The 21,780-nt window shown below is 43.4% G+C and overlaps 7 protein-coding genes across 10 annotated transcripts; 3 read left to right on the top strand and 4 right to left on the bottom strand.

The window, feature by feature from the left end:
- Positions 1-27: 27 nt before the first annotated feature.
- LOC9644690 (NAD(P)H-quinone oxidoreductase subunit O, chloroplastic) lies at positions 28-960 on the bottom strand. The gene is made up of 7 exons (XM_002983988.2): positions 826-960; positions 668-776; positions 551-606; positions 431-496; positions 331-372; positions 207-266; positions 28-139 (listed from the first exon to the last, which is right to left on the bottom strand). The coding sequence occupies exons 1-7, from the start codon at positions 940-942 to the stop codon at positions 110-112; spliced, it is 480 nt and encodes a 159-aa protein (XP_002984034.2). The 5' UTR covers positions 943-960; the 3' UTR covers positions 28-109.
- Positions 947-4,648, bottom strand: LOC9644691 (dynamin-related protein 3A). Of its 2 annotated transcripts, none has more exons than XM_024689062.1 (20): positions 4,107-4,648; positions 3,772-4,054; positions 3,679-3,707; positions 3,517-3,618; positions 3,390-3,458; positions 3,282-3,341; positions 3,120-3,233; positions 3,026-3,065; positions 2,862-2,971; positions 2,722-2,814; positions 2,579-2,671; positions 2,391-2,528; positions 2,219-2,332; positions 2,078-2,170; positions 1,984-2,026; positions 1,782-1,933; positions 1,581-1,727; positions 1,473-1,525; positions 1,327-1,426; positions 947-1,272 (listed from the first exon to the last, which is right to left on the bottom strand). In XM_024689062.1, the coding sequence occupies exons 1-20, from the start codon at positions 4,476-4,478 to the stop codon at positions 1,039-1,041; spliced, it is 2,439 nt and encodes an 812-aa protein (XP_024544830.1). In that variant the 5' UTR covers positions 4,479-4,648; the 3' UTR covers positions 947-1,038. The 2 variants fall into 2 exon arrangements, with proteins under 2 accessions (XP_024544830.1, XP_024544829.1); XM_024689061.1 differs by having other exon boundaries at positions 3,026-3,074.
- Positions 4,649-4,781: 133 nt separating this feature from the next.
- Positions 4,782-5,352, top strand: LOC112351352 (tctex1 domain-containing protein 2-like). Its single transcript, XM_024689066.1, has 2 exons — positions 4,782-4,862; positions 4,919-5,352. Exons 1-2 carry the CDS (start codon positions 4,803-4,805, stop codon positions 5,330-5,332), a joined length of 474 nt encoding a protein of 157 aa, XP_024544834.1. The 5' UTR covers positions 4,782-4,802; the 3' UTR covers positions 5,333-5,352.
- Positions 4,868-7,180, bottom strand: LOC9644692 (cyclin-H1-1). 3 transcript variants are annotated; one of them, XR_002994075.1, is made up of 16 exons: positions 7,071-7,180; positions 6,972-7,022; positions 6,860-6,923; positions 6,695-6,813; positions 6,568-6,641; positions 6,393-6,513; positions 6,272-6,340; positions 6,169-6,216; positions 6,039-6,116; positions 5,923-5,981; positions 5,788-5,872; positions 5,651-5,739; positions 5,521-5,592; positions 5,413-5,473; positions 5,275-5,354; positions 4,868-5,215 (listed from the first exon to the last, which is right to left on the bottom strand). XR_002994075.1 is itself a non-coding variant. In XM_002983990.2 (15 exons), exons 1-14 carry the CDS (start codon positions 7,128-7,130, stop codon positions 5,446-5,448), a joined length of 996 nt encoding a protein of 331 aa, XP_002984036.1. In that variant the 5' UTR covers positions 7,131-7,180; the 3' UTR covers positions 4,868-5,354; positions 5,413-5,445. The 3 variants fall into 3 exon arrangements, 2 of the variants coding, with proteins under 2 accessions (XP_002984036.1, XP_024544833.1); XM_002983990.2 differs by having other exon boundaries at positions 4,868-5,354; positions 5,413-5,452; XM_024689065.1 differs by having other exon boundaries at positions 4,868-5,354.
- LOC112351330 (pentatricopeptide repeat-containing protein At4g02750-like) lies at positions 7,178-9,154 on the top strand. Its single transcript, XM_024688998.1, has one exon. It carries the CDS (start codon positions 7,178-7,180, stop codon positions 9,152-9,154), a length of 1,977 nt encoding a protein of 658 aa, XP_024544766.1.
- A 1,297-nt stretch (positions 9,155-10,451) lies between these two features.
- LOC9644693 lies at positions 10,452-12,773 on the top strand. Its single transcript, XM_024689063.1, has 5 exons — positions 10,452-11,127; positions 11,194-11,251; positions 11,366-11,955; positions 12,018-12,420; positions 12,537-12,773. The coding sequence occupies exons 1-5, from the start codon at positions 11,122-11,124 to the stop codon at positions 12,554-12,556; spliced, it is 1,077 nt and encodes a 358-aa protein (XP_024544831.1). The 5' UTR covers positions 10,452-11,121; the 3' UTR covers positions 12,557-12,773.
- Positions 12,774-12,814: 41 nt separating this feature from the next.
- LOC9644362 (PI-PLC X domain-containing protein At5g67130) lies at positions 12,815-15,789 on the bottom strand. The gene is made up of 9 exons (XM_002983991.2): positions 15,574-15,789; positions 15,343-15,449; positions 15,161-15,274; positions 14,954-15,091; positions 14,767-14,865; positions 14,392-14,695; positions 13,607-13,830; positions 13,392-13,478; positions 12,815-13,131 (listed from the first exon to the last, which is right to left on the bottom strand). The coding sequence occupies exons 2-9, from the start codon at positions 15,436-15,438 to the stop codon at positions 12,925-12,927; spliced, it is 1,269 nt and encodes a 422-aa protein (XP_002984037.2). The 5' UTR covers positions 15,439-15,449; positions 15,574-15,789; the 3' UTR covers positions 12,815-12,924.
- Between the last annotated feature and the right edge of the window lie 5,991 nt (positions 15,790-21,780).

The raw sequence follows: 21,780 nt of genomic DNA on the forward strand, positions 1-21,780 counted from the left end.
GTTATCACTATAACTTGAATGCTAATATTTGCAAATGGTGCTCTTCTTCAATTTGGTTGGATCTTTCAAGAAGTGGGAGGTCTTCAATTTAATGCATGTGTTATACCTTCTAAGTTCTTCTGTAGGACAGCTTTTCGGACTGATAATTCAATAATCACCAATGAGCAATTGAGAAAACTAAAGAGTGAGAAAAAAAAAAAGTTTACTTTTATCAGCATATCAGTTGGAAGCCAAGCAGGAGAAGTTGGTATTCCAGCCCAAGCAATCTGAATGCCAAAAAGAAACATCACTGGCATCAGTATTAATTCGTTGGAAAAAAACCATACTTACCAGTGCATATTCACCAGTTTCGAACTGTCTTATGTCCAAAATCTGAAAGCAAAGAGAGCTTGAAGTATTTTCAAGTAGTTTCAAATGCCCGAGCGCTCACCTCTCCCCTATCCTCGTAGATGTAATCCAGGCCTTTGTAGTACGTGGGGTGCCCGACTGATAGATACTATAACACAAAGATAGCTCAAAACCAAGAAAATAATAGCTAATGGATACATACATTTATGCTGTTGAGATACTTCTCCTTGTCGACTCTCACGATTTGGCCTTTTTTCACTAGTAATAATCCAAGGAAACCATGAGCGAATTCGTCAAGAATTCTAGACGAGGACTTAACTGGAAGGCTTCGGCGGGGTAGCAGCAGCTGGTGGCGATGAGGTCTCATCGCTCTTTGTCGAATTCGCACCACCATCATCGGTTGCTGCTGCCACAACCAAGCAAACTCTCTGCAAGGAAAAGAGAACGAGTAAAACAAGTATTCCAGATCCAGAGTACCTGCTTGGAAGGAGCTACTGGAAACGAGAACGTGAATCCAGTGTCTGCTACTCGTCTAGTTCCTGCAAAACAAGCACACATTGTTGCCATGCCTTTCTTATCCGCACACCACCGCATATTCTTCGTCAAGTCTGATTGTTATTGCTAAGCTCAAAACAGTTATCCTCCTGTACACCTCTTTGATAGAAGAATACGCACCTCCTGGCTCGGCTCCTATCCCTTGATTGTGGGATAAATGGAACCATTTCCCAGGTTGCTACTTGGCAATCCACTGGAATCCAAAGAAGATGACTTCCTTGGTTTGCTAGCCTTGGGTGATCCCATGCTGTAAAACTCAGTGCTTACCGCGGGCACTCCTCCTAGTCTCGAAGGCAAACCGGTGGCGTCACTGGCAGATAAAGTTGCCCGACTGGGAAATTCATACTCTAGAGGAAGTTCCTCGATCGTCTGAAACACAAGTATTGATCAGTGAAGAGCGTTAAGACATTTTTTGTTCTTTACCCATGCAGCTTGCTGGAGAACTTTCAGGACCTCCTTGCAGCGCTTTCGCTTTATCGCTATCTCCTCCCTTTCTTGTAGAAGCTCTTCAAACATCGCCTCCCTGATAGAAATGTGAATAAACTTGACCAACAGTTCGTTTCTTATACCTGTACAGCTTTCTTATGAAGACATTGTGGAGCTCACGTTTGGCGTGGTTAACCTGTAACAGAAAACCTTAGGTACCACTTGCAATGGTAAGGTGACAGCATACGCACCAAGAAGTGCATGATCGCCTTTGGCACGGAATCTTGTATGTTCTTTCTCACAATGTCGTAGTAGGACTTGAGTAGTAAACGCGTCACAACTATTTCAGTTGATTCCTGCTCTGTTTGCGCATCACTAGCTCTCAACACCAGCGGTGGCTGTGAAGACACACGATCAGGCATGGCCAGAGCTCAGAGATAGCAATGACTCACCTCTCTCAGCCGAATGCTGGTGTAAGTAGGCTCCGGGCTTTGGATCGGCTCATTGAACACTCGGGTGACATTCGCGTCTTTGCCATTAGGACGCGAATCGCCAAAAATTGAGGATATACCCCAGCTTGTACCACTCGGAATACCTGTTTCTTCTAACAGAGACAATTCAATTTTTGTTTCTGATAGATAAACCTTGACTCACCCGTATGATGTGGCTTCTCGTGCTGATTAGCTGGTTTAGAAACCTGCGCATATGCACATGTTAGCCCTCAAACGAAAATGCTGTTAGAGCATACATGATCCAAAAGAGAAGATTGATTGTTTCTTGCCAGGATTGCTCGAGCCCTGCCGCCTTTGTCCCCCTTCTCCGCCAGCTCAACCACGACGTCCTACAGAAGGATCAGACATCTCTTCTGGACACAGATTATTAAAAGTACCTTGGATTTGATATTGGAAGCCGTTAACACAGATCCACGTTGTTGCTGCAACGCGAGTTCTACGGCCTTGCTTCCTCCAATGAATCCCGGGTGCGAAGTATTGATGTAATCCATCTGTTTTACACATGCGGTTGAATTCAGAAATAAAAAACAAAGAGAGACAGAATTGTACCTCCATTTCAATTAGATGACCAATCATAGTCTCGGCAGGAGAAAGTCCCTCCCGCAAAAAGCTTGCAATAACCTCTTCAATATTGCGTCTTAGAACGGGAAAGCGTTGCAGCTCCGAACTTTCACAGCGATGAGATATCTATATTCCAACAGCATCATGTAAAACAGATAAATCTGATCCAGCCATACCTTAACAAGCTCGTCGTAGATAAATCTGGCACACTGCAAACTTGGTTCTAGCAAGCGAGCTATCTGCCGACGAACGAGTACCTCAAAAGGAACCTGGAAGAAACTCCGAATGACAACGAAAAACAAGATACTGAATAGTGTACCTCGGGCACAAACAGAACATTTTTTGGACCAGTGGCATTTTGAATGGCTGTTCGTATATCTTCATCAGTCAGATCATCACATGGATCAACCTCCTGTAGAAAAATGTTAGAAGGACGTATAACAAAACTAAAAAACGCACGTCTAAGCTTTTGACGAAAATTGATTGGAATATGTAGTGAATACGAGCTCCTCCAGATAGTTCAACAGTTGACATCTCTTCGTTTTTGCCATCCACAACTGATGAAAAACCTGAAATGCAGGAAAAAGAATTAAAATGCAGATTACTTTTTCAGTCTAACGTACTTTGAGAATACTTCGTGATGATACCCAACAACAGCATCCCCTGGCCATTCTGCATGATAATTAATACCAATGACTATACACGCAACCATCAAACCTTCGATTCGGTCAGCTCCCCGTACGTTGCAAGTTCTTTTTGAAGTGTAACCATCTGTGTGTTTATTCGAGCCTTGAGATCGGGTAGAATGGTTCGGATGTGTTGAACTAGAATCTGTCAATCATTCCCGTCAGTCCTAATCTGTAAGGCATTTCAGGATACCTGATTAAGTTTCTTTGCTAGTTGTGGAATCCCGCAACGATCCGAGAGGCTATGATATACCTAAACATAACGCTTAGCTTGCGAAACAGATGAACGAGATATTCATACCGGTCGGCTGCGAAAGAACTGCTCTTCGTACATAAGCGCGTCCTGTATGCTTCTATTGGACGTGATATCCTGCAAAATTGAAGAAGACCAATGACGCTCCTTGACAAACCCAGAAAGCATGCCCTACCTCTTGACTACGATTAACGACACCAATGTAACCAAGGCGTAAGGGAATAACACTCCCAAGAAGGAAGTTGCGAGCATCAGTGCCTCTGTCCATGATATCAAGCTGACAGCAAGAACTACTGTTAAACTCCAATAACTTGTTTTGACTTTAAAAGAAATTCACCTTAGTGATGACTCCAATGGTCCGAGAGCCTATCGTGTCGCAAAAAGAAGAAAGCTTAGGATCGATTTCTTAATTAGAAGGGAATGTGCTTACCATCGGGATCCGCAATGCGTGCCATTTGGAGGGCATCTGAATTGGCCAGGTCGGCATTGGCAGGAGAAACCGCTAGAATTATGCACGTCTCATGCTTGATGTAAGACAGGATCATGGTTCTTATTCGAGCTTCAATGTCCGTGGGTTGATCTCCGACAGGGACTTTGGTGATGCCGGGCAGATCGACCAAAGTGATATTGAGAACCTTTGGCGAGAAAATTTTCAGCCTTATCTGCTTATCTGAGATTCCCTTGTTGGATCCCAGCTCCCGATCAGTCTCAGCCTACACAAGACAAACGTTTAGATTCTCCGACTCATCTAGAAAGAAAAAATACCTGGATTTCCTTCCGGATTGCGGAAAAATCCGTGAAGCGCCTGTTTGGCAGATGAAGGAATTCTCCCCATTCCACAACCTCATCGCCACGCCTGGTGGTCTGGACGAGCTGCAACACCAGCGGGCGGCGAGTGCAAATATCACAGCCCCGGGGCAAGAAATCCCGACCGACAAGAGCCTCGAGAACGCTGGATTTGCCGCTGCTCTGGCTCCCAACCACGGCTACCTGAGGAAGATCGATTGTCGATGCGCTACCTAATTGCGAGAAAATATCCTGGAGCTTGTTCACGAGTGGAATGACATTCTGGCCCAGCGGAGGCGACGCCGCAGCGGTCGATGGAGACGGTGGCGTGCTCGTCACTCCCTGATCCATATCTCGCTCAATGCTATCTAGAATCGAAAAGAATGCCCCGAATGCCCTGAATCGATCGCCGGCAGGAGCGCGAGCTACAGACTAGGCCAGCGCTTCCATCGTCGCGCGATGGATTCCTGCCAGCGCCACGAGCCCTAAAACTAAAACCCTCGTTTCTCCTCTCGACCGTTGGATGGCTACAAAGAAAAGTCCCACGCCGTCACGAATTCTACCGAGTTGTAAACTTGCTGGCAAAGAAAATGCCACGCGTGCTTGACGTGGCGCGTGACCTGGTGTGATTACTTGTAACAGCCCTAACCCTAACAGTGGAATGAGGACGATAGAATGGAGAAAGTGCTGGAGAAGCTTGCGGTGCTCCACGAAGGAGAGGATAAACACACTCGGGTATGGAAGCTCAAATTCCTTGCCCTCCACAAACTCCACATTTCTTTTTCTTTTAGGTGGTAGTGCAAAGCAAGCTGCCTTACATACCAAAGAAATCCTTTCTTCCTGGCAAAGTGAAAGAGGTGATCAACGAAGTGTTGCGGGAGAAGCTCACAGGAGTCCAGTACGATGGAGAGCAAGCTCCATACTTGGTTCGCGAGATTGCCGACGAAGTCAAGAATCGCTGCAAAGGTAAGTTCCAAGATCATACTTGCGCCTTTGATCCACCAGAATGTGGTGTTCTTCCAGAGCTTCACTTCGAGAGATATAAGATCGTGGTACAAGCAGTCATTGGCGAGACGCGAGGCCAGGGACTGCAAATGGCGGCCAGATGTTTCTGGGACAAAGATACGGATGACTACACGAGGGATACCTTCCAAAACGATAACATGTTTGGGATCGCCGCGGTGTTTGGATTGTACATGTATTGATTGAGATTCATCGGTGCTACTCCTGTGACCAGACAAAAAACCATCGATCGAGAACTTTGTCAAGGGCTGGTTTTGCTTACCTGACGCTAGAAAATTGTCTAAGTCGATTGAGCTCAAGCCCTGGCAGTATCACCCATCACCCTGTTGTTTTGTAACTTGGTGACTACATGAACGAAAACTTGGCTTACATTGGTGAGATTGTCTCTTGCTGAGGAGTCCGCTTGGATTTGTGCTTACCCTTGCGGTCTCGTTTCTTACTCCTAAGCCAGGTGGAGAAATTAGAGAGAATGCATAAAAGACGAGGGGAGAAAGACTTACTCGTCTTGTAGTCCTGGATTTCTACAAAACTTTAGCTTCCTGTCGATGCGTCTTACTTCCTCTTCGATAGGTGTTCTTGCAGCATCAACCTACGTGCTTATGATGAAATCTCCCAAAAGAATTTGAGAAAGGCGTACCAGTGCAGCTATCTGGTTAAGCATTCCGACGAGCTCCGAGTACGAGTGTTTCTGCTGTTGCCGTTCGCATACCCCTCGCAGGTACCTGAGACAAAGGCCTCAAGCATAAAAACACCTCAAACTAAAAAGTCTTACTTTTCCATGTCTATTGCTCTTTCCTGAACATTTGCGCTTCGCAGAGCTGCCAAGGCTAGCTTCACAGAGAAAACAACAAATGAGATGGCACTTCATTAAAGATGCTTCCCAAGTACCTGTCCAGGAGGAAAGAGGAGCGGGCAGTCCGTCAGAAGCATTGCGTCCACCTTTCGAATCGCTTCACTTTGGAGGTCCTACATAATAATCTAAGTCAGAAATGGCAAGGGAAAATAATCCAGCAGGTACCAGTATTTTCTGAGAGACATTCTCATCCTTCGCAGCGTCCGCCCATTTCTGCGAGCTTAGCCTTTAAGAACGGAGCGAACAATAACTGGATCTTCGTGCTTGCCTGAATGTCCAAAACAAAGCCGTCCAAGGATCGATAGGGAGCATATACAATCAAGTCGAAATTGAGACCCTGAAGTTAAAACAAGGAATTAGCCTGCCGTGAATGATGCGGTCTGAAGAACCTGTAACAGCGTTAATTCGTTTTTTAGGATGACTTGGTGATCTTGTTGGATTCCCTTACCAAGCTCCTCGGCTGAGACGTGAAACTCTTCAACTTTACACGATATGTAAATGCATGTGAGCCTGAAAAATAAACGAAGTATAAGCAGCATTTTCACACCAGCAAGGTGGTCTTACATTATATGCTTTGGATCGTGCTCCATCACAGACCAAGAGAGGTAAAAGCGCTTGAAATAGAGCACAGCAGTGGCCTGGACACAAACACGTAGATTTTGTATCAAACAAGAAGTACTGCTAGACGAACCTGGATTTTATTTGGAAAGGAGAAAGCTCCGCAAACTTGCTGTATTTTGTGCTCGTAGTACCTTCGAATGAACAGCTCTTCCTCAATCTTCAAAGGCTCGGGAAGTTTACTTGGAGCGCCTGAAAAGAAGCAATCGTTTCTAAAATCTAAAAGGAGTGAAGATACCATTCTCTGATCCAGGATACGCCAATGATCCATCCGGTTGGATTTCAACGCGAGTAGCGCCGTGCTGGAACGAAATCTCACTCATAAGCAGGAGTTACTGAAAGAATCTTACTTGCTGAAGCGCTTGGACAGCTCTTGCATTGGCCGCGGACGCTTTCTCCACCTAAACAAGAGAGATTTCGCTCGAAGATCCACGGGAACACTCGCTTACCAGGTCCTGCACTGTGAAGATCCACCGATCGCGATGCGTCGAGGTGAGGAAATCCGCCATGACACGAAGAACTCAAAAGCCCTAAACCTAAAATACAATGCCAGTGTATGGACAGGCATGCCTGCTTGGAGCGTCTCAATGCGTGCCATACGCTCCCACAGTCCCAAGAGATGGCCACTACCGTACGGAGCCACTTCCCTCACGACCTCTTCATGCAGAACAAGCTCATCGAGATGTACGGTCGGTGTGGCGCCGTGGATGCCGCCCGGCGAATATTCGATGCCGTCGACGCCAAGAATGCCTTCTCATGGAATCTCATGCTCACGGCATATTCCAGGAACGGGCGCTTGGAAGATGCCAGGGATGTGTTTGAGACGATGCCCGCGAGGGACATGGTGACCTGGACGGCCATGCTGACTGGATATGCCCAACACGGGTATATTCCTCAGGCCGAGGCTTTGCTCCATGAGATGCCCCAAGCGAATCTTCCTTGCTGGACGGCGGTGTTGGTCGCATATTCCGAGAATAAAAAGCTTGATCTTGCACAGATGCTGTTTGATGAAATTCCTCAAAGGGATTTGGTGTGCTGGACGGCCATGGTAGCAGCATATGCCAGGAACGGGTATGTTTTCCAGGCTAAACATCTTTTTGACGAGATGCCCGAAAGGAATGTTTTTACGTGGACTTTGATGCTATCTGTCTACTCGGAGAACGATTGTGTTGATGAAACCAAGTCGATGTTTGATGAAATGCCCGAGAGAAACCTCGTCTCATACAATGCCATGATTTCTGTGTATGCCTCGTCTGGGCATTTGCAGCAAGCAAAAGAGATGTTCGATCATCTACCGGAACGTAATTTAGTTTCGTGGACAAGCATGATCACTGCCTATTCTGTTTACAGTGATGTAAATCAATCGAAAGAAACATTTGACGCCATGCCGGAGCAAAATCTCGTGTCATGGAATGCATTACTCTCAACTTATGCCCAGAATCCTGGTTACTTTGAATCTGCGAGGCTGATATTTGAAAGCATGCCTCAGAGAAACCAGATCTCGTGGAATGCGATGTTGTTGGCATGCGCCGACAACGGGTTTCTCAAAGATGGCGAGAGAATATTCTCTCAAATGCCGGAGCGGACGCTGGTGACCTGGACTACAATGGTCCTGGCATATGCCCGAAACGGGCATATCCAGTCGGCAAAGACAATGTTTGGCGCGATGAGTCAGCATAGCCTAGTGACGTGGACAGCAATGCTGGCAGCTTACGCGGACAATGGCCTGCTAGAGGACGCCCGGCAAACGTTCCTGAAAATGCCGGAAAAGAACCTGGTGACATGGACGTCTATGCTCACTGTATATGCCCACAACGGGTATCTAGAAGAAGCGACTCAAGTCTTTGATCATATGCCCGAGCGAGATCTTGTTTCCTGGAATGCGATTCTCACAGTGAACGCAATGCACAATCAGTTTGAGCAATCACAGTGTATTTTTTATTCGATGCCCGCGCAAGACACTGGAACCTGGAACATTATGCTCGCACTGTACACACGGAACGGGCATATCTGGAAAGCGAAGAAACTCTTTGATCAAATCCCGGACAAGAGCCTCGTCTCATGGACACCAATGCTAGCTGCGTATTCGCGAAACGGGCACACCCAGAAAGCCTTGATCATGGCGGAAACGATGAAGCTGCTGGACATGGCGGACGAGGTTTGCTTCCTGGAGCTTCTCATCGCTTGCAGCCATGGAGGCAAGCTCTACGTTGGCTTGAGGAGCTTCGTGTCGATGCAAATGGATTACCACCTTAAGCCCACCAAGCAGCACTACTGTTGCATGGTCGATCTTCTTGGGCGGGCCGGGTATCTTGACGAAGCTCTGGAACTTATCAAGACCATGGCGTTTGTTCCCGATGTGTTGGAGTGGACGTGCTTCCTCGCAGCGTGCAGGAGCCACAGCAAGTCCGAGTATGGCGCTAGAGCTGTCAAGAACCTCTTGAACTCTCCCACCTTGTTGGATGGAACTTTGTATCGTTTGCTGGCCAATACTTTGGCGATCCGGAATCGGCTTGAGACGATGGCTCGTTGATTTCTCTCTGCAAAGGTTCCTTCTCCCAGGAAGATCTACATCCACACTGGCGGATCAGTCAGTGTTTCCTGGATCTTTGAATGTATGTTTGAAAAGCTAAGGAGTCCAGCAAGAACAAAGATTAAGAACAGTGACACGTTGCGCCCCGCATCGAGATTGTGACTTGGTAGGTTTGTCATCCACCAAAACTACAGAATCTGGCCGATTTTTCACCACTTTAGCGCATTCTCGGAGTAAACTATATTTTCTTGGATGGAAGGTCTGGGCTTGAAAGCTTTAGATGAAGAGCTTGGATCTCGGGAACAACGCAAACTTACGTAAGAAAGGGTGACGTAACCGGATCACCACCGTAGAGATATCCAGCACATGGAGTTGGGGTACGGTATCTCCCGGTATAGTTATACTCCTCGATCGGGCAAGTTGGCCTCGGCCGGAGATGAAAACTCTAAAACGAGTGTTTCTTGCACGTGAAACCGGGTTGGCATCCACTCGGTCGCAGTACCTCGCAAATCCCAGAAAGAGTTTTCTGGCGAGAGCGCGACACAGTTTGAGAAAGAGATAGAAATCGGCAGCAAGGCAATCCAGGAAACCAACAACAGGGCTACATAGGCGTACGAGGATTTTCATTCTATTTCGAAACAAAGGTCGAGCAATCTCCCAGAAAATTGAGACCTGTTCGGAGGGAGCAGATTAAACAAGGAGTTTGTGGAAAGGCTGGTCATGTTGATGCCTCTTTTTAATTCTGAAGGCAAAGAGAATCCATGATAAACTAATTGGTTCTCTCGATTGTTCCAGAGTGATCGTCCAAGTACGTACGAAAGCGTGGAAGATCCAAAATTCTCCCAAGTTTATGCTCGTGGAAGGAAAGCTCCTCAAACCGGATCAATCTTCCTGAGATTTTTTTTTTTCAAGTCTTCTTTGCCATCCTTCGCTTTGGATTCAGCACCGACGAATTCTTTCGGAAAATGGGAGCAGGATGAATCAAATTCCTTGTGGCAGTACGTCAAATGGAGACACCAACCAACCAGAATGGTTTTTTTTAGTGGAGAAGGACTCACGAATAAATCACGTCAAAAAAGGTAAGGGAGGAAAACGATCTTTCGATCAAAGATGGATCTTCAAAACAACTGTCAAGTTCATCGTTGTTCGCGATTCGTCTTCATTTACTAAGGCTGGAACAAAATCCTCGTCTTTTCGAGGAGGGATCGATCGATCGAAATCGTAGAAAGTAGAGAGAAAACCGAGAAAAAGGAAAGACAAGAAATCTGGAAGTTAAGCTAATAGGAAAGAGAAATGGAAGGGCCCAAAGAGATGTGACGAAGAACAAGTTCTAGCCCGTGTGTCAGTCGTGAAGTTGGTCACTCGTCATCTTTCAGTCGTGCTTTCAATCCTCCCTTTTGGCGGACCGGATCTAACAATCCCCTCCTTAAGTATCGAGTAACTTTCCTGGGCGACCGAAAGAACCGACGGAAGCAATGATCTTGATGGAAGAAAAGAAAGCAGGATCTTGTTAATCTCGAGCCATGGTGAGCTTTGATTTTTCCAAGAATTTCCTTTCTACCCGCGTAGTAACTTCTAGCGTGGATTTATAAAAGTCCCAGCATCGAAAACCGGTCTCTGTCTTGAGCTGGTCCGCCACACACTGCTCTGCTCGCTCGCTCATCTCTAAAGTCCCATCTTTTCCATACCTTCTCCATCTTTCTCGCATCTCTCTCCCACTCCCATCTTCCTTCCACTCACAGACATCTCTTTCTCTCTTTTGCTGCTCGTCCAGCCGGACTCGCGAACTAATATCTCGCTCTCGCCCAATCTGGCCACTATCTATCACGCGAAGAACAAAGTGGTCCTTCCGGGAGAGAAAGAGAAAGAGAGCTCCAAAGTGATATAAAGCTTTGATCTTTGGTCTGAAAGGAAGCTCTTCAGTCACTTCAATCAATCGAGCACTTGTGGAATTGTTATCCTTGGAAATGAAGGTATTCTTTTTGTTGTTTTTTCTTTCTTTGATGATCTGATCTGAGCTTGGAGTGATGGATTTCTAGTTGTTTGATTGGATCAGCCGGAAGCCCAACAAGGATCAGGCAGCCTCCAATGCAGCTGGTGAGTTTCTCTTGAAATCCCCGACACCGACATAGGATAGATCGAAGAAGAAGAGTTTTTTTTTGCGTTCCTTGGCAACTTAAAACTAAAAAGTTCTCGTTTGAATTCTTGTAGATCTTCTTCCTCGCCTCCAAAATCCGCAAAATCAGCGGCAGCACCAGCAGCAAGTCTTGAAGAAATCCGTCCATGCCGTGCAATCCAAGCTGCTCAAGCTCAACCAGTTCTTCGATCAGGATCCAAGCGAGCCATCGTCAAAACGGCGAGAGATCGTCAAGATCTTCGTCAACCACGAAGAGTATGGATTGCTGGCGATTGGAACGCTGGGACTGTACGATGTGTCTGGCGTGGAGCCAGAGATCGAGCTCTTCGAGGTGACGCCGAATCTGTCATTCCAACCAGATGGCCTCAAAGTTGAGCAAGAAAAACTCCAAGAGAAAGAGGAAAATGGAGCTCTAGTTCTCCGCAAGCCAAGCGCCAATGGAAGCAAGAAAGTCGTTCCTCTAGATCCAAGCACACTCATTGGAGGAACAAAGCTGCTCAAGAGATCCAAGCTGCTGGATCGACTCCTCCATCCTCTCACCCATCTCACTCCCAGCTTCAAAACCACTCCTGCGCAAGACGATCATCCCGAGCCCGGCAAGAAAAGCAAGAGCTTATCTCTCTTCAAGAAGCTCGTCCTTGGAAACTCCAGCCCCGTGAACAAGGTACGAAAAAAAAAAAGCTCTTTTTTCTTTCTCCTGTGACTGAACAGAAACTTCCCGAGCAGCAAATCACTAGCGACACTCGGAACAGTAGCAAGAAGAACAGTAGCCTGGAAACCCGTGCCATCCATAACAATCACCATAGCCATCACAGTAGCAATCACAGCAGTAGCGGCAACTCGAGGAGAAGACCCAAGCCATCGTCTCTCTTCGCCTGCGTGAGCTTGCAAGTGGAAGAAGGAGACACCGAGGAGGAGGAGGAGGAGGAGCGAGAGGCCGAGGTGGAGGTCATGGAGGCCGAGGAGCAAGAGCTTGCAGGAGTTGGAGCTGGAGGAGTAAAACCTTCGGTTGCTCTGTCACCATCTCCGAGCACCGGATGTGCTGCGTGTTCTGTTCCAGGGGACCCAAACCCAGTCCACCAGCAAACATGTGCCAAGCCAGAGTATTGGATCCGGACCGATTCCGATTGTAAGTTTCTCGCATCTCTCTCTCTTTTTTTTTCTTCTCGTTCGTCCGGCCTCTCGCTGATATTTTTTTGGTTCTCTCTCTCTTTTTTTTGCTTTTTCTGTTTATGCTTGTAACAGATGTTGTGCTGGAGCTGTAAGGAGGTGGAAGTGGAAGCAGCGGAAGTGAGGACAAAGGAAGAAGAAAACAGATGCACTGCTTACGGCTCTTCCTGATCTTGTGTTGGTGTGTTTCGGATTTTGTTGCTTGATCTCAACCGAAACTTAGAAGCCCAGGCCATGCATGGCATGTTCTTGACTATGTTGTACATCCGAAGTCTCTGTTTGTACATAAAATAAAACCAAATGGAGGAAGAACAAAACAAAAACGAAGAAAACCACGTCCGTAGTGGAGAGGATTAGAAATATTGACAACGAGAAGTTAAAACGCGAAAGAAGCAATGGAAATCGAAGGCGCAAAACGATCGTTGTTGCGTAATGAATGGATCAAGAAAGACTTTTGGTGGAGCTACTGCTGGTCGTGGAGAATACTCCAGCTGCACAGCAAAAGGACGAGGAGACCAATCATGGGAGGAGCGATTCGTGGCGGAGAAGTGGAAGGAAACGAGCGGGGCTGCGATGGCTGCTGCTGCTGAGAGTCTGGACTTCCATCGTCCGAGTTTTGGGCCACCTGCGGAGTGTTTGTGGTGTTGCAAACGCCTCGAGCGAGGTCAGCCTGCAAAAAGCTCGCAAAGATTAATCATGAAACAAGGAAAGCAACGATAAAGAAAGAGTATAGCTATCTGGATGGAAACTATAAGTAATACGTCGGGACCCTGGAAGATGATGGAAAACGCAGAGACAAGAAAAGAAAGAACTAAAAAACTAGGAGGGAACGAAGCAACGCCAACAACAAAGTAACAACAGTGAGGCAACAACGAAAGCACACCAAAAGGCAAGAAATAAGAAATGAGAAAATGGATAGGAAACACTGACCTGGCACTCGTGAACATCACCACATCCACACAAAATGTTCCCATTTAATACGTCTACTGCTTGGAATGATCCTCCGCCAGTACTTCTCTGAGGAAATCAACAGCAGCGATTAGAAAAAAAGAAGGAAACAACTAAAAAACTCTGGCAACTTTAGAGTCACAAACATAAAGGTGAAAGAGAGAAAGAAAGCGCATTGTAATGATAGACGGTCATACCTTGTAGAAATCCACAGCCAGGAAATTCGCCCATCGATTTCCAGCAGCGTTGTGGCAGGCACTTATAACTTGAGATAGAGGCCGGGAGTTGTCACGGCAGGCTTGAGTGTCCGCTGGATTTGTGGGGAAGTAATTCTCGAGGAAGAGTGAGACTCCCTTGTTGTCCAAAGCTGTGGATTCTGCTCGCTTGCTGCATTGTCCTGGCTGTAAGCCACCATCTCCGTCTGTTTGGTGGTCACCACCGAGGTAAACTCGTTAGAAAACTTAAAAACAGTGAAGGAAGTGAGCTCACAGTTCTAACGAGAAACTCGTTAGAGAACTTTAGATACTAGAGGTAAGGAAGTGAGCTCACAGTTCTAAGTGGTAGAGCTCAAACTTAAGCAGACAGTAGAAGGATTCTAAAGAACTAGAGCGGACAGCAGAAGGAATGGATCTTTCAAAGAAGAACTTAGAGCCGAGACAAGAGCGAACGAGGAAGAATGCAACGACCGAAGATGGTGATGCAAGGAAAAGGAGAAAGAAACTCGTTAGAAAACTTTAAAGCTTCCATGAGACAGTGAACACGAAGATACTACAGGTAAGGAAGTGAGCTCACTGTTCTAAAGAACTAGAGCTCAGAATTTAAAGACCTACAGCTCAAACTTAGCAGAAGAAGGATTCTAAAGAACTAAAGCTCAAACATCAGCATCTGGCAGTAAAAGAAATGGATCTTCCAAGAACATCGAAGAGAAAAAGAGGAAGAATGAAACGAGGAAAGATGGTCATGCAAGGAGACGAGAGCTTACACTGGTTCTCGACCACATATCGCCACTGGTAAGCAATGCCTTCGCTGGATTCCTTGGAGGAGATGGACGTGAAAACCACCAAGCGCTGATTGTTGGCTACCATGTTGGCGACGCTAGGCCAGTCGGAGCCATCCTTGGGCATCCGAGACACTGGAAACCAGTACTTCCTCAAGCCAGCGTTTGCGAACAGCGTGGAGACAGCGTTTGATCTCCTCACGTAGTCCTCGATGAAGATGGTAATAACTTCCGACGGGTTTTGCGACATGAACGTCTCGATTTCCCTGAGCGTGTTGATCGCTGGTTGCTACATAGAAAAACGCACAGCGATCAGAGCCAGGACTAACAAAGACTACAAAAGCTTGCGAGAAACTTTACAAAGGCAGTGAAGTTCTGGCACTGGCCTTGAAAAGAATGGCACAACCAAATATCGTTCATAAAGTCGTACATGTCGAGCATCAATCCCCGTACTCCGTTCTGGCGAGAGATCAAACCCGTGAGATAGAGAAACCAAAAGCAAGACAAGATGGTATACAAAACTAGCGCTTGATCTGTAAAAACCAACCTGGAGCTGCTGCGTGACACTATCTTCTTGATTGTCAAACGTGAGAATGGGAGTTCCCGTGAGCGATGGCGATCCTTTTATCGAGAAGGAATTGTGTGTAGTCAGCCACGAGTACTTGTTGAAAGGCATTGAGTTATTCTGTAGAAAGGAGAATGGAACTGATCAACAAAGAAGAACGCGTGAAAAGACAAAGAAGAAAAAGCCTACCAGCCCAAGAACATTGAAAGACTGGGTCCTTAAACATCTAGTCGCATTTGTACACAGGTTGGAGCAGGCAAGTCCCGGCATACAATCGGACGTTTGCGAGCACGACTCCGCAATCTGCTCGTGGAGACCATCACCCAATATCGATCGATCAGGAAGTAGCGAGAAAATCGAGGAAAACTTGCCTTACATTGGCCGTTGTCGCATGCTTGAATCCCTCCAAAGAGGGCAAATGAGAGGAGAAGTGGGAAGAATGTGACGAGAGCCGATCCTCGATCCATGGGAGTACAATCTGCCACAAAGTTTGATACCACGAAATCATCAAAAAGAAATACTAAACAATTAACAGTGTGTGAGAGAGAGAGAAATCTACGAACCCAATTGGGAAGGCATCAATCACAGGGCATCGCACATACCTCTCTAAAAGGAATCCAGAGCACCCCACAAAGCTTGACTGATGACCACCGGGAGAGCTTGAATCTATCGATCGATCCAGAAAAACTTGGAAGCAAGGAAGATCTGTGCGCGAGAAAGCAGTGGCCTGCAAGAAAACGAATGAAGGGACCGACCCAACAACGCCTCCCTTTCTCTGGACCCGGCTAGATGAAAGAATAACTGGGAGTGATGCTGACCGATTCTTGTTGTTGGGTGGGTGCTTTTTTTACTAACCTTTGCTTTTGACTGTGACAACAGAAATAAAGATTAAAATAAAGAGCTACCTAGCTCAATAAGAAGAAGATACGTGGAGGATGTTTACACATATATGGGAAAAATAAATAATTTTCATTGACAATAATGTGCACTTCATGGGAGGTACACAGCTTGGGGTAGCTTGTGTTTCAGCATATATAAAATATATAAATTCAAACAATATGTGTTTTTGAGTGTTTGGGTTATAAATAGATATATTAATTAGGGTTTAAATCCTTGCTTATATATAAGAATGAATAGATTAAATTCAGTCCTAAATGAATGGTGTATATGTTTTAATATTATAACTAATGTATTACCTAGCCAAGGTAATAAATGTGTATACATATATATATATTTACAAACTTTACACCATCCTCCCTTCCAAAAGATGAAAAATTGAAGAAAATAAATTAAATGAAATATTTGAAGTTTTTACTAAGTAATTATAAATTACCACAAGAATCTAAAGTTCCCACAAAACCACCAATAAAATTGTTGATAACCATGACTGAAATAAAACTTAAAGCCATGGCATATAACAAATAATACATCTCATCTTTAAGTCTACATGTCGATAATCTTCTAAGACAACCATTAACTTAGTTTTAAGACTATAAGTATAACAAACATCATCCTCATCTAACACCACATATAAAAAGTTGAACTCACTCCATTAATCTTTCACATTTTTCTTATCCCCTCCTTAAAGAAAAAAAAAGTTCTGAAACACTAGCTCTATTCAAGCTTATTGTGCTCATCTTCACTCTACCATCTATGTTCAACCTCACTTCACTATTGCATTCATTCAGCCTCATTACATTAGGGTTAGATGTTTCGTTCGAATTCACTATATTCGTCCTCACTCCACAATCCACGTCATTCATCTTCACTCTATTATTGGGGTTGCACTTTCATCTATCTCCTTTACCCCCTCCTCCAAAGAAAAAAAAGTTTGGAGTGTTGGGGCAAAAAGGAGAAAATAAGAAAAATTGAGGAAAAACAATTATGGAAGAAGAAAAAATAAATAAATAAAAAATTAGAAGAGGAATTTGCAATAGTTGATAATGCAAAAATGAGGAAATTAAAAGAAGGACATATGCTCAAAGTTTAGAAAAAAAGGGACTTCCTATCATAAAATACTTTGGCCATCACAATATAATTAAACGATTCACATCATTCAACCTCTTTAACATACAATTGAATAGCATTTGATATGGGAAAATTAATAATAATATCCATGTGCTAAGGAATGCAAAAACCCTTCAAGGTAAAGCAAAGGTTTTTAGCAGCACTCATAAATAGGGACATGCATTTAACTTGAAACTCTAGCCAAAGTTACTCAACTCTTAGAACAGGGGAATACTCAACACTAGAATAGATTAAATATTCTTTCAATGAAACAAAAATAAAATTCTCAACTTCATGCATACACTTAATCTTTAAATTAATATAAGGAGGACATAAAACACTCAATTCAAAACTAAATTGAGAATAAGAATCATGAGAGTCACAAATAATCAATGCGTTAGAAGAAGAAAACACTACAAATGAGGAAAAATTCTAAAAATATAAAAAAGTGGCTCAGGTTAAGAAATAAGAAAAAGTTAGGAAAGAGCTGAAGGTAAAGAGAAAGGATCAGATAATAGATTGAAAGATTTACACTTACCTCGCGAAATCTCTACTTCATCTCCAAAACTATCTCCATAATAATTAAGTTCTTCATTCTAATCCGAAATCCATTCAAGTTTATAAACATCATCTTCCCATAAACTTGATTCTCGAACATTCTTCAAGAACCAGATTACATTATCCATAGTTTGCCAATAAATGACACAATCATGTTCCACATAACGTGGGATGTGATTGCATAGCTTATCATGTTTTTAGTGTTTCACCATTTCTTGTAAAGTTGGAGACAGTAACACACTAAAGATGGGCATAACACTAATATGATCACACCCTATAACACCAAAAGTTTGATCTAATGAAGCAACATTAGCAACCTCAAGTGACATACTCCTTGATTGATGATGATATGGCATGATATAAAAAGAGAATGTACATAAGAAAGAGCAAATCTAAGCATAGTGATAACTAAAATTCTAGATCTTGCAAAAAGTTAATACAAATCTAAATCTAAAACAGAATGAAGAAATAAAAACAAAAAATACGATCCTAAACACTAAAGTAAAGTATTTTGCCCTTCAGGGAGAAATTGCAATGCCCCTCAATTCCACCAATGTGAGTGCTTGGGATATGGGAATAGGTATATTAATTAGGTTTAAGCCATTATTTATATACAAAAATAGATGAACCAGATTTAGTCATAAATGGACCATCTATATGCTTTAGTACTATAATTAGATTAGTATATTACCTAGGTAAAGTAATCTATATATATCTGTATATATATGTGTGTGTACTTACAAACCTTACATGTTTAAATTTTCTAAACATATATATATAACTCACAAAATAATCCTTTAAACACCATTTTTTTAAAGTATATTTTTATGACCATGTTAATTATTTCCTCTTGAAGATGATTTATTTATCAACCTAATCAAATAAACCAAGCATCATGCCAAAAAGAGTGTTAACTATAAGCCTCCATACTCTAATTGTTGCCACTACCAATTATGCTAAAATTCATAAATTGACTATGTGTTCACAATTTTTAGTGGTTATATACATCTTAGCATTGATTTAGAGTTTGACACCTTACCCCTTGGGTTGAGCCTAACAAGAAGTAAACTAAACTTGTTAGATATCAATTTCAATATATGGTGTGATTCTCTTATTCAACCAATAGAGTTAAATTTGAAACCCCTCTGATATTAAATGTAAGTTTATGAATTTAAACTTCTTGGGAACTAACCTAACCTAATATTTATCCCAAAACCCTTAATTGATTGGAAAATGAAATGCACTTTTGTTCATGAGCTTTTTCTCTTTACATTTAAACCCTTATAGACTATCCCTCAAGTCATTTTTTATGGTTGCTTATAGAAGTAAAACAAGGGTTTAATATAGGGGAGATGGTAATAAATGAAATTATCAGTGGATTGATAGAAATTATGATGTTATATAGTGTGTTCGATGAACTAGAGTGCACAATCTTACTATTGCCAATATGTTCGAGACAATTTTTATATTTTCTTGCCACCCAATTACAACATAACATTTAACAATCTTAGATGTATTTGCATGTTATTAGCAATTTTAGTTACATGGGTTTAATTTGTATATGGCATTCCTAATGCCAAAATTAAAGTTCATACAATTAACAATTATATTTCAATTGCAATCAAAACTTGATTGTATGAATATATATACAAACATAATATTATGTGCAAATCAAAGCAAATATATATATCTATACATGTGTAAATATATAATAGTATAATCATTGCCATAGATAGGTAGTGGAAAAATAAGTATGTATTTTTAAAGTGTTAAAAAATTTCATATATGAAACCAAAATAATATTTGCTAGATATGAAAAAACAATTACATATTAATACCACATATGGAAAAAAATTTCTAAATTATATTTGCAGGCAGATAAATCCAATAGTGCACTTGCTAGGAGCTGCATATGAATTACAAGCCCAAAGAGAGGAGGAAGAAACAGCAATACAAGAAATTTTTTCTTTAATATTGTAAATTTAGTATTTTATTTCTTTTTTAATATTGGAATTTTAGTAATTCACACCATAAATTTCATTTAGCATACTAAATTCTTTGCCACTACATTCTTCTTGAGTTATTTAGGTAGTGTGAAGGTTACAAAATAAACTCTAGATCTCACATTTGTCAATGTCATTATTATAGCAAAATATTATATTTTTATGCTCTAAATTGTAATTTTTAATAATTCCACTTTTATGCCCCATAAAGTAAAAAAAATTATTTAGCTAGTTAGTGAGTTTAAATGTTATTAATTGTCATCCCAAAAGTGAAGCCAACTCTTTCTTTTGTGTTCATTTTTATATATTTTGATTGATTAATTAACTAATATTAGACATACTATTTCTCCTTTCTCTCTAGATTATTATTTTTAAAATGTTATAAACTATTGATCAATTGTTCTAAAGTAGTGAACCAACAATTTACAACTTTATGCTACTGTGCTAAAAGATTTTTTTTTTCTCTAGCAAGAATTAAATAGGTTAAATGACTTTTTTATAAGCGACTAAATTTTCCTTTCTACTTTAGTCACTTAACCACACCTCTAACCACTTGGAGGAGTCTCACTCACAACCTCCATAAGTCATATTTCGGATTTGGGCTTGTTAGCCCTGAGAATAGCATCCCCGCCACTCAACCTTTGCACTTGGTCCAAGTGCTCCACGTGTTCAATCCCATTACCAACACCCCAAGGTACCATTGACATATTAGCCTATTACGCTAAGGCCATGCCCCTTCACCTTGGTCACACCGATAGTTTAACACCACCTACATCACAATCCCATCTCTCAAATACTAGGCCATCCATCCACGAGTGATCATCCCAAATCCATTTCTTAGCATCTTTAGGATGCCCACAGACATGGGGATTAACTTTCCCCCATATCCCTTTTTCAGTCCCCACCACATCCTTTTTTGTCCATAGCCAAGTTCGCCAACATTGCTACTAAATCAAGGCACATAAGCTTGACCACTAAGTCCCTCAATCCTCTGGGACTTCCTCCTCACATGATCGTATCTTTAGTCTCTACACTAGAGAATGGCTCCTCTTCCTTTTCATAGTCTGGGACTTTGGGGCAACATTTCAGATTACCATGGCCTTACACGAGCCTCATGGGTACTCTCCCCGCCTTCTGCCTTTGGGTGCTCTAGCCATGGGCTTAGAGCGAAGTTCCGTTGAGCCATGCCAGATATCCAAGTAGGTAGTGCCACCCATACTTGGATTGGGAGCATCGACCATTCGATCTCCCAGGGGAACTAGAGCCGACTCTTGAACATTTCACCAAGCTACCCCGCTTGTTAATTTGTATTCACTTTAGTCTTGGACTTCCCAGTGGTTATCCCATCACCCAACATCTAGGTGCAGCTTTCTTGGGCTGAACTGGCCTTTTCTAGCCAAACTGGCTCCACTGGAGTTTTCCCCCTTACTATACTTTTGGAGTTCACCAAAGCCCCCAAGGTCTGGGAGATGAACACTTTGGGCTTTCACCCTCTCAGACTCGAACTCGGACTCGCACTCAGATTCGGACTCGGGTTCGGACTCGGACTTGGACTTGGGTCCCTCGGTCCTCTGGGACTTCCTCCTCACATGACCGTATTCTTGGTCTCTACACTAGAAGATGGCTCCTCTTCCTTTTCACAATCTGGGACTTTGGGGCAACATTTCGGAACACCATAGCTTTACGCGAGCCTCGTGGGTACTCTCCCCGCCTTCTGCCTTTGGGTGCTCTAGCCATGGGCTTAGAGCGAGGTTCTGTTGAGCCACGCCAGGTATCCAAGTAGGTAGTGCCACCCACACTTGGATTGAGAACATCAACCATTCAATCTCCCGGTGGAACTAGAGCCGACTCTTGAACACTTCACCAAACTACCCCACTTGTCGATCCGTATTCACTCTAGTCTTGGACTTCTTAGTGGTTATCCTATCACCCAACACCTGGGTGTAGCCTTTCTGGGCCGAATTGACCTTTCCTGGCCAAACTGGCCTTTCCTGGCCAAACTGGCTCTACTGAAGTCCTCCCCTTTACTATACTTTTAGAGCTCACCAAACCCCCTAAGGTCTGGGAGATGAATGCTTTGGGCTTTCACCCTCTCGGACTCAAACTCAGACTTAGACTTGGACTTGGACTCGAGTTTGGACTCGGACTCAGACTTGGGCTCGGGCTCGGTCTCGGCCTTGGCCTCGGTCTCAATTTCAGTCCCGATCTCGGTCTCGGTCTCGGTCTCGGTCCCGGTCTCAG

Source organism: Selaginella moellendorffii, unplaced genomic scaffold (genome assembly GCF_000143415.4).
Source record: "Selaginella moellendorffii unplaced genomic scaffold, v1.0 SELMOscaffold_60, whole genome shotgun sequence".
Taxonomy (NCBI): Eukaryota; Viridiplantae; Streptophyta; class Lycopodiopsida; order Selaginellales; family Selaginellaceae; genus Selaginella; species Selaginella moellendorffii.

Coding starts and splice junctions, on each gene's coding strand:
- LOC112351352 (XM_024689066.1), top strand. CDS start 4,803: ATGGAGAAAGTGCTGGAGAAGCTTGCGGTGCTCCACGAAGGAGAGGAT. Junction 4,863..4,918: donor GAGAGGATAAACACACTCGG/GTATGGAAGCTC, acceptor TTTTTCTTTTAG/GTGGTAGTGCAAAGCAAGCT.
- LOC9644692 (XM_024689065.1), bottom strand. CDS start 7,130: ATGGCGGATTTCCTCACCTCGACGCATCGCGATCGGTGGATCTTCACA. Junction 6,814..6,859: donor GTATCCTGGATCAGAGAATG/GTATCTTCACTC, acceptor GCTTCTTTTCAG/GCGCTCCAAGTAAACTTCCC. Junction 6,642..6,694: donor CCTTTCCAAATAAAATCCAG/GTTCGTCTAGCA, acceptor GTTTGTGTCCAG/GCCACTGCTGTGCTCTATTT.
- LOC9644362 (XM_002983991.2), bottom strand. CDS start 15,438: ATGGATCGAGGATCGGCTCTCGTCACATTCTTCCCACTTCTCCTCTCA. Junction 14,696..14,766: donor GCCAGAACTTCACTGCCTTT/GTAAAGTTTCTC, acceptor TTTTCTATGTAG/CAACCAGCGATCAACACGCT. Junction 13,831..14,391: donor ATATGTGGTCGAGAACCAGT/GTAAGCTCTCGT, acceptor ACCACCAAACAG/ACGGAGATGGTGGCTTACAG.
- LOC112351330 (XM_024688998.1), top strand. CDS start 7,178: ATGGACAGGCATGCCTGCTTGGAGCGTCTCAATGCGTGCCATACGCTC.
- LOC9644693 (XM_024689063.1), top strand. Junction 11,252..11,365: donor GGCAGCCTCCAATGCAGCTG/GTGAGTTTCTCT, acceptor GAATTCTTGTAG/ATCTTCTTCCTCGCCTCCAA. Junction 12,421..12,536: donor GATCCGGACCGATTCCGATT/GTAAGTTTCTCG, acceptor TGCTTGTAACAG/ATGTTGTGCTGGAGCTGTAA.
- LOC9644690 (XM_002983988.2), bottom strand. CDS start 942: ATGCGGTGGTGTGCGGATAAGAAAGGCATGGCAACAATGTGTGCTTGT. Junction 607..667: donor TACCCCGCCGAAGCCTTCCA/GTTAAGTCCTCG, acceptor GATTATTACTAG/TGAAAAAAGGCCAAATCGTG. Junction 373..430: donor TCTACGAGGATAGGGGAGAG/GTGAGCGCTCGG, acceptor CTTTGCTTTCAG/ATTTTGGACATAAGACAGTT.
- LOC9644691 (XM_024689061.1), bottom strand. CDS start 4,478: ATGGATCAGGGAGTGACGAGCACGCCACCGTCTCCATCGACCGCTGCG. Junction 1,728..1,781: donor CCAGCATTCGGCTGAGAGAG/GTGAGTCATTGC, acceptor GTGTCTTCACAG/CCACCGCTGGTGTTGAGAGC. Junction 1,273..1,326: donor TTCTCCAGCAAGCTGCATGG/GTAAAGAACAAA, acceptor CTTGTGTTTCAG/ACGATCGAGGAACTTCCTCT.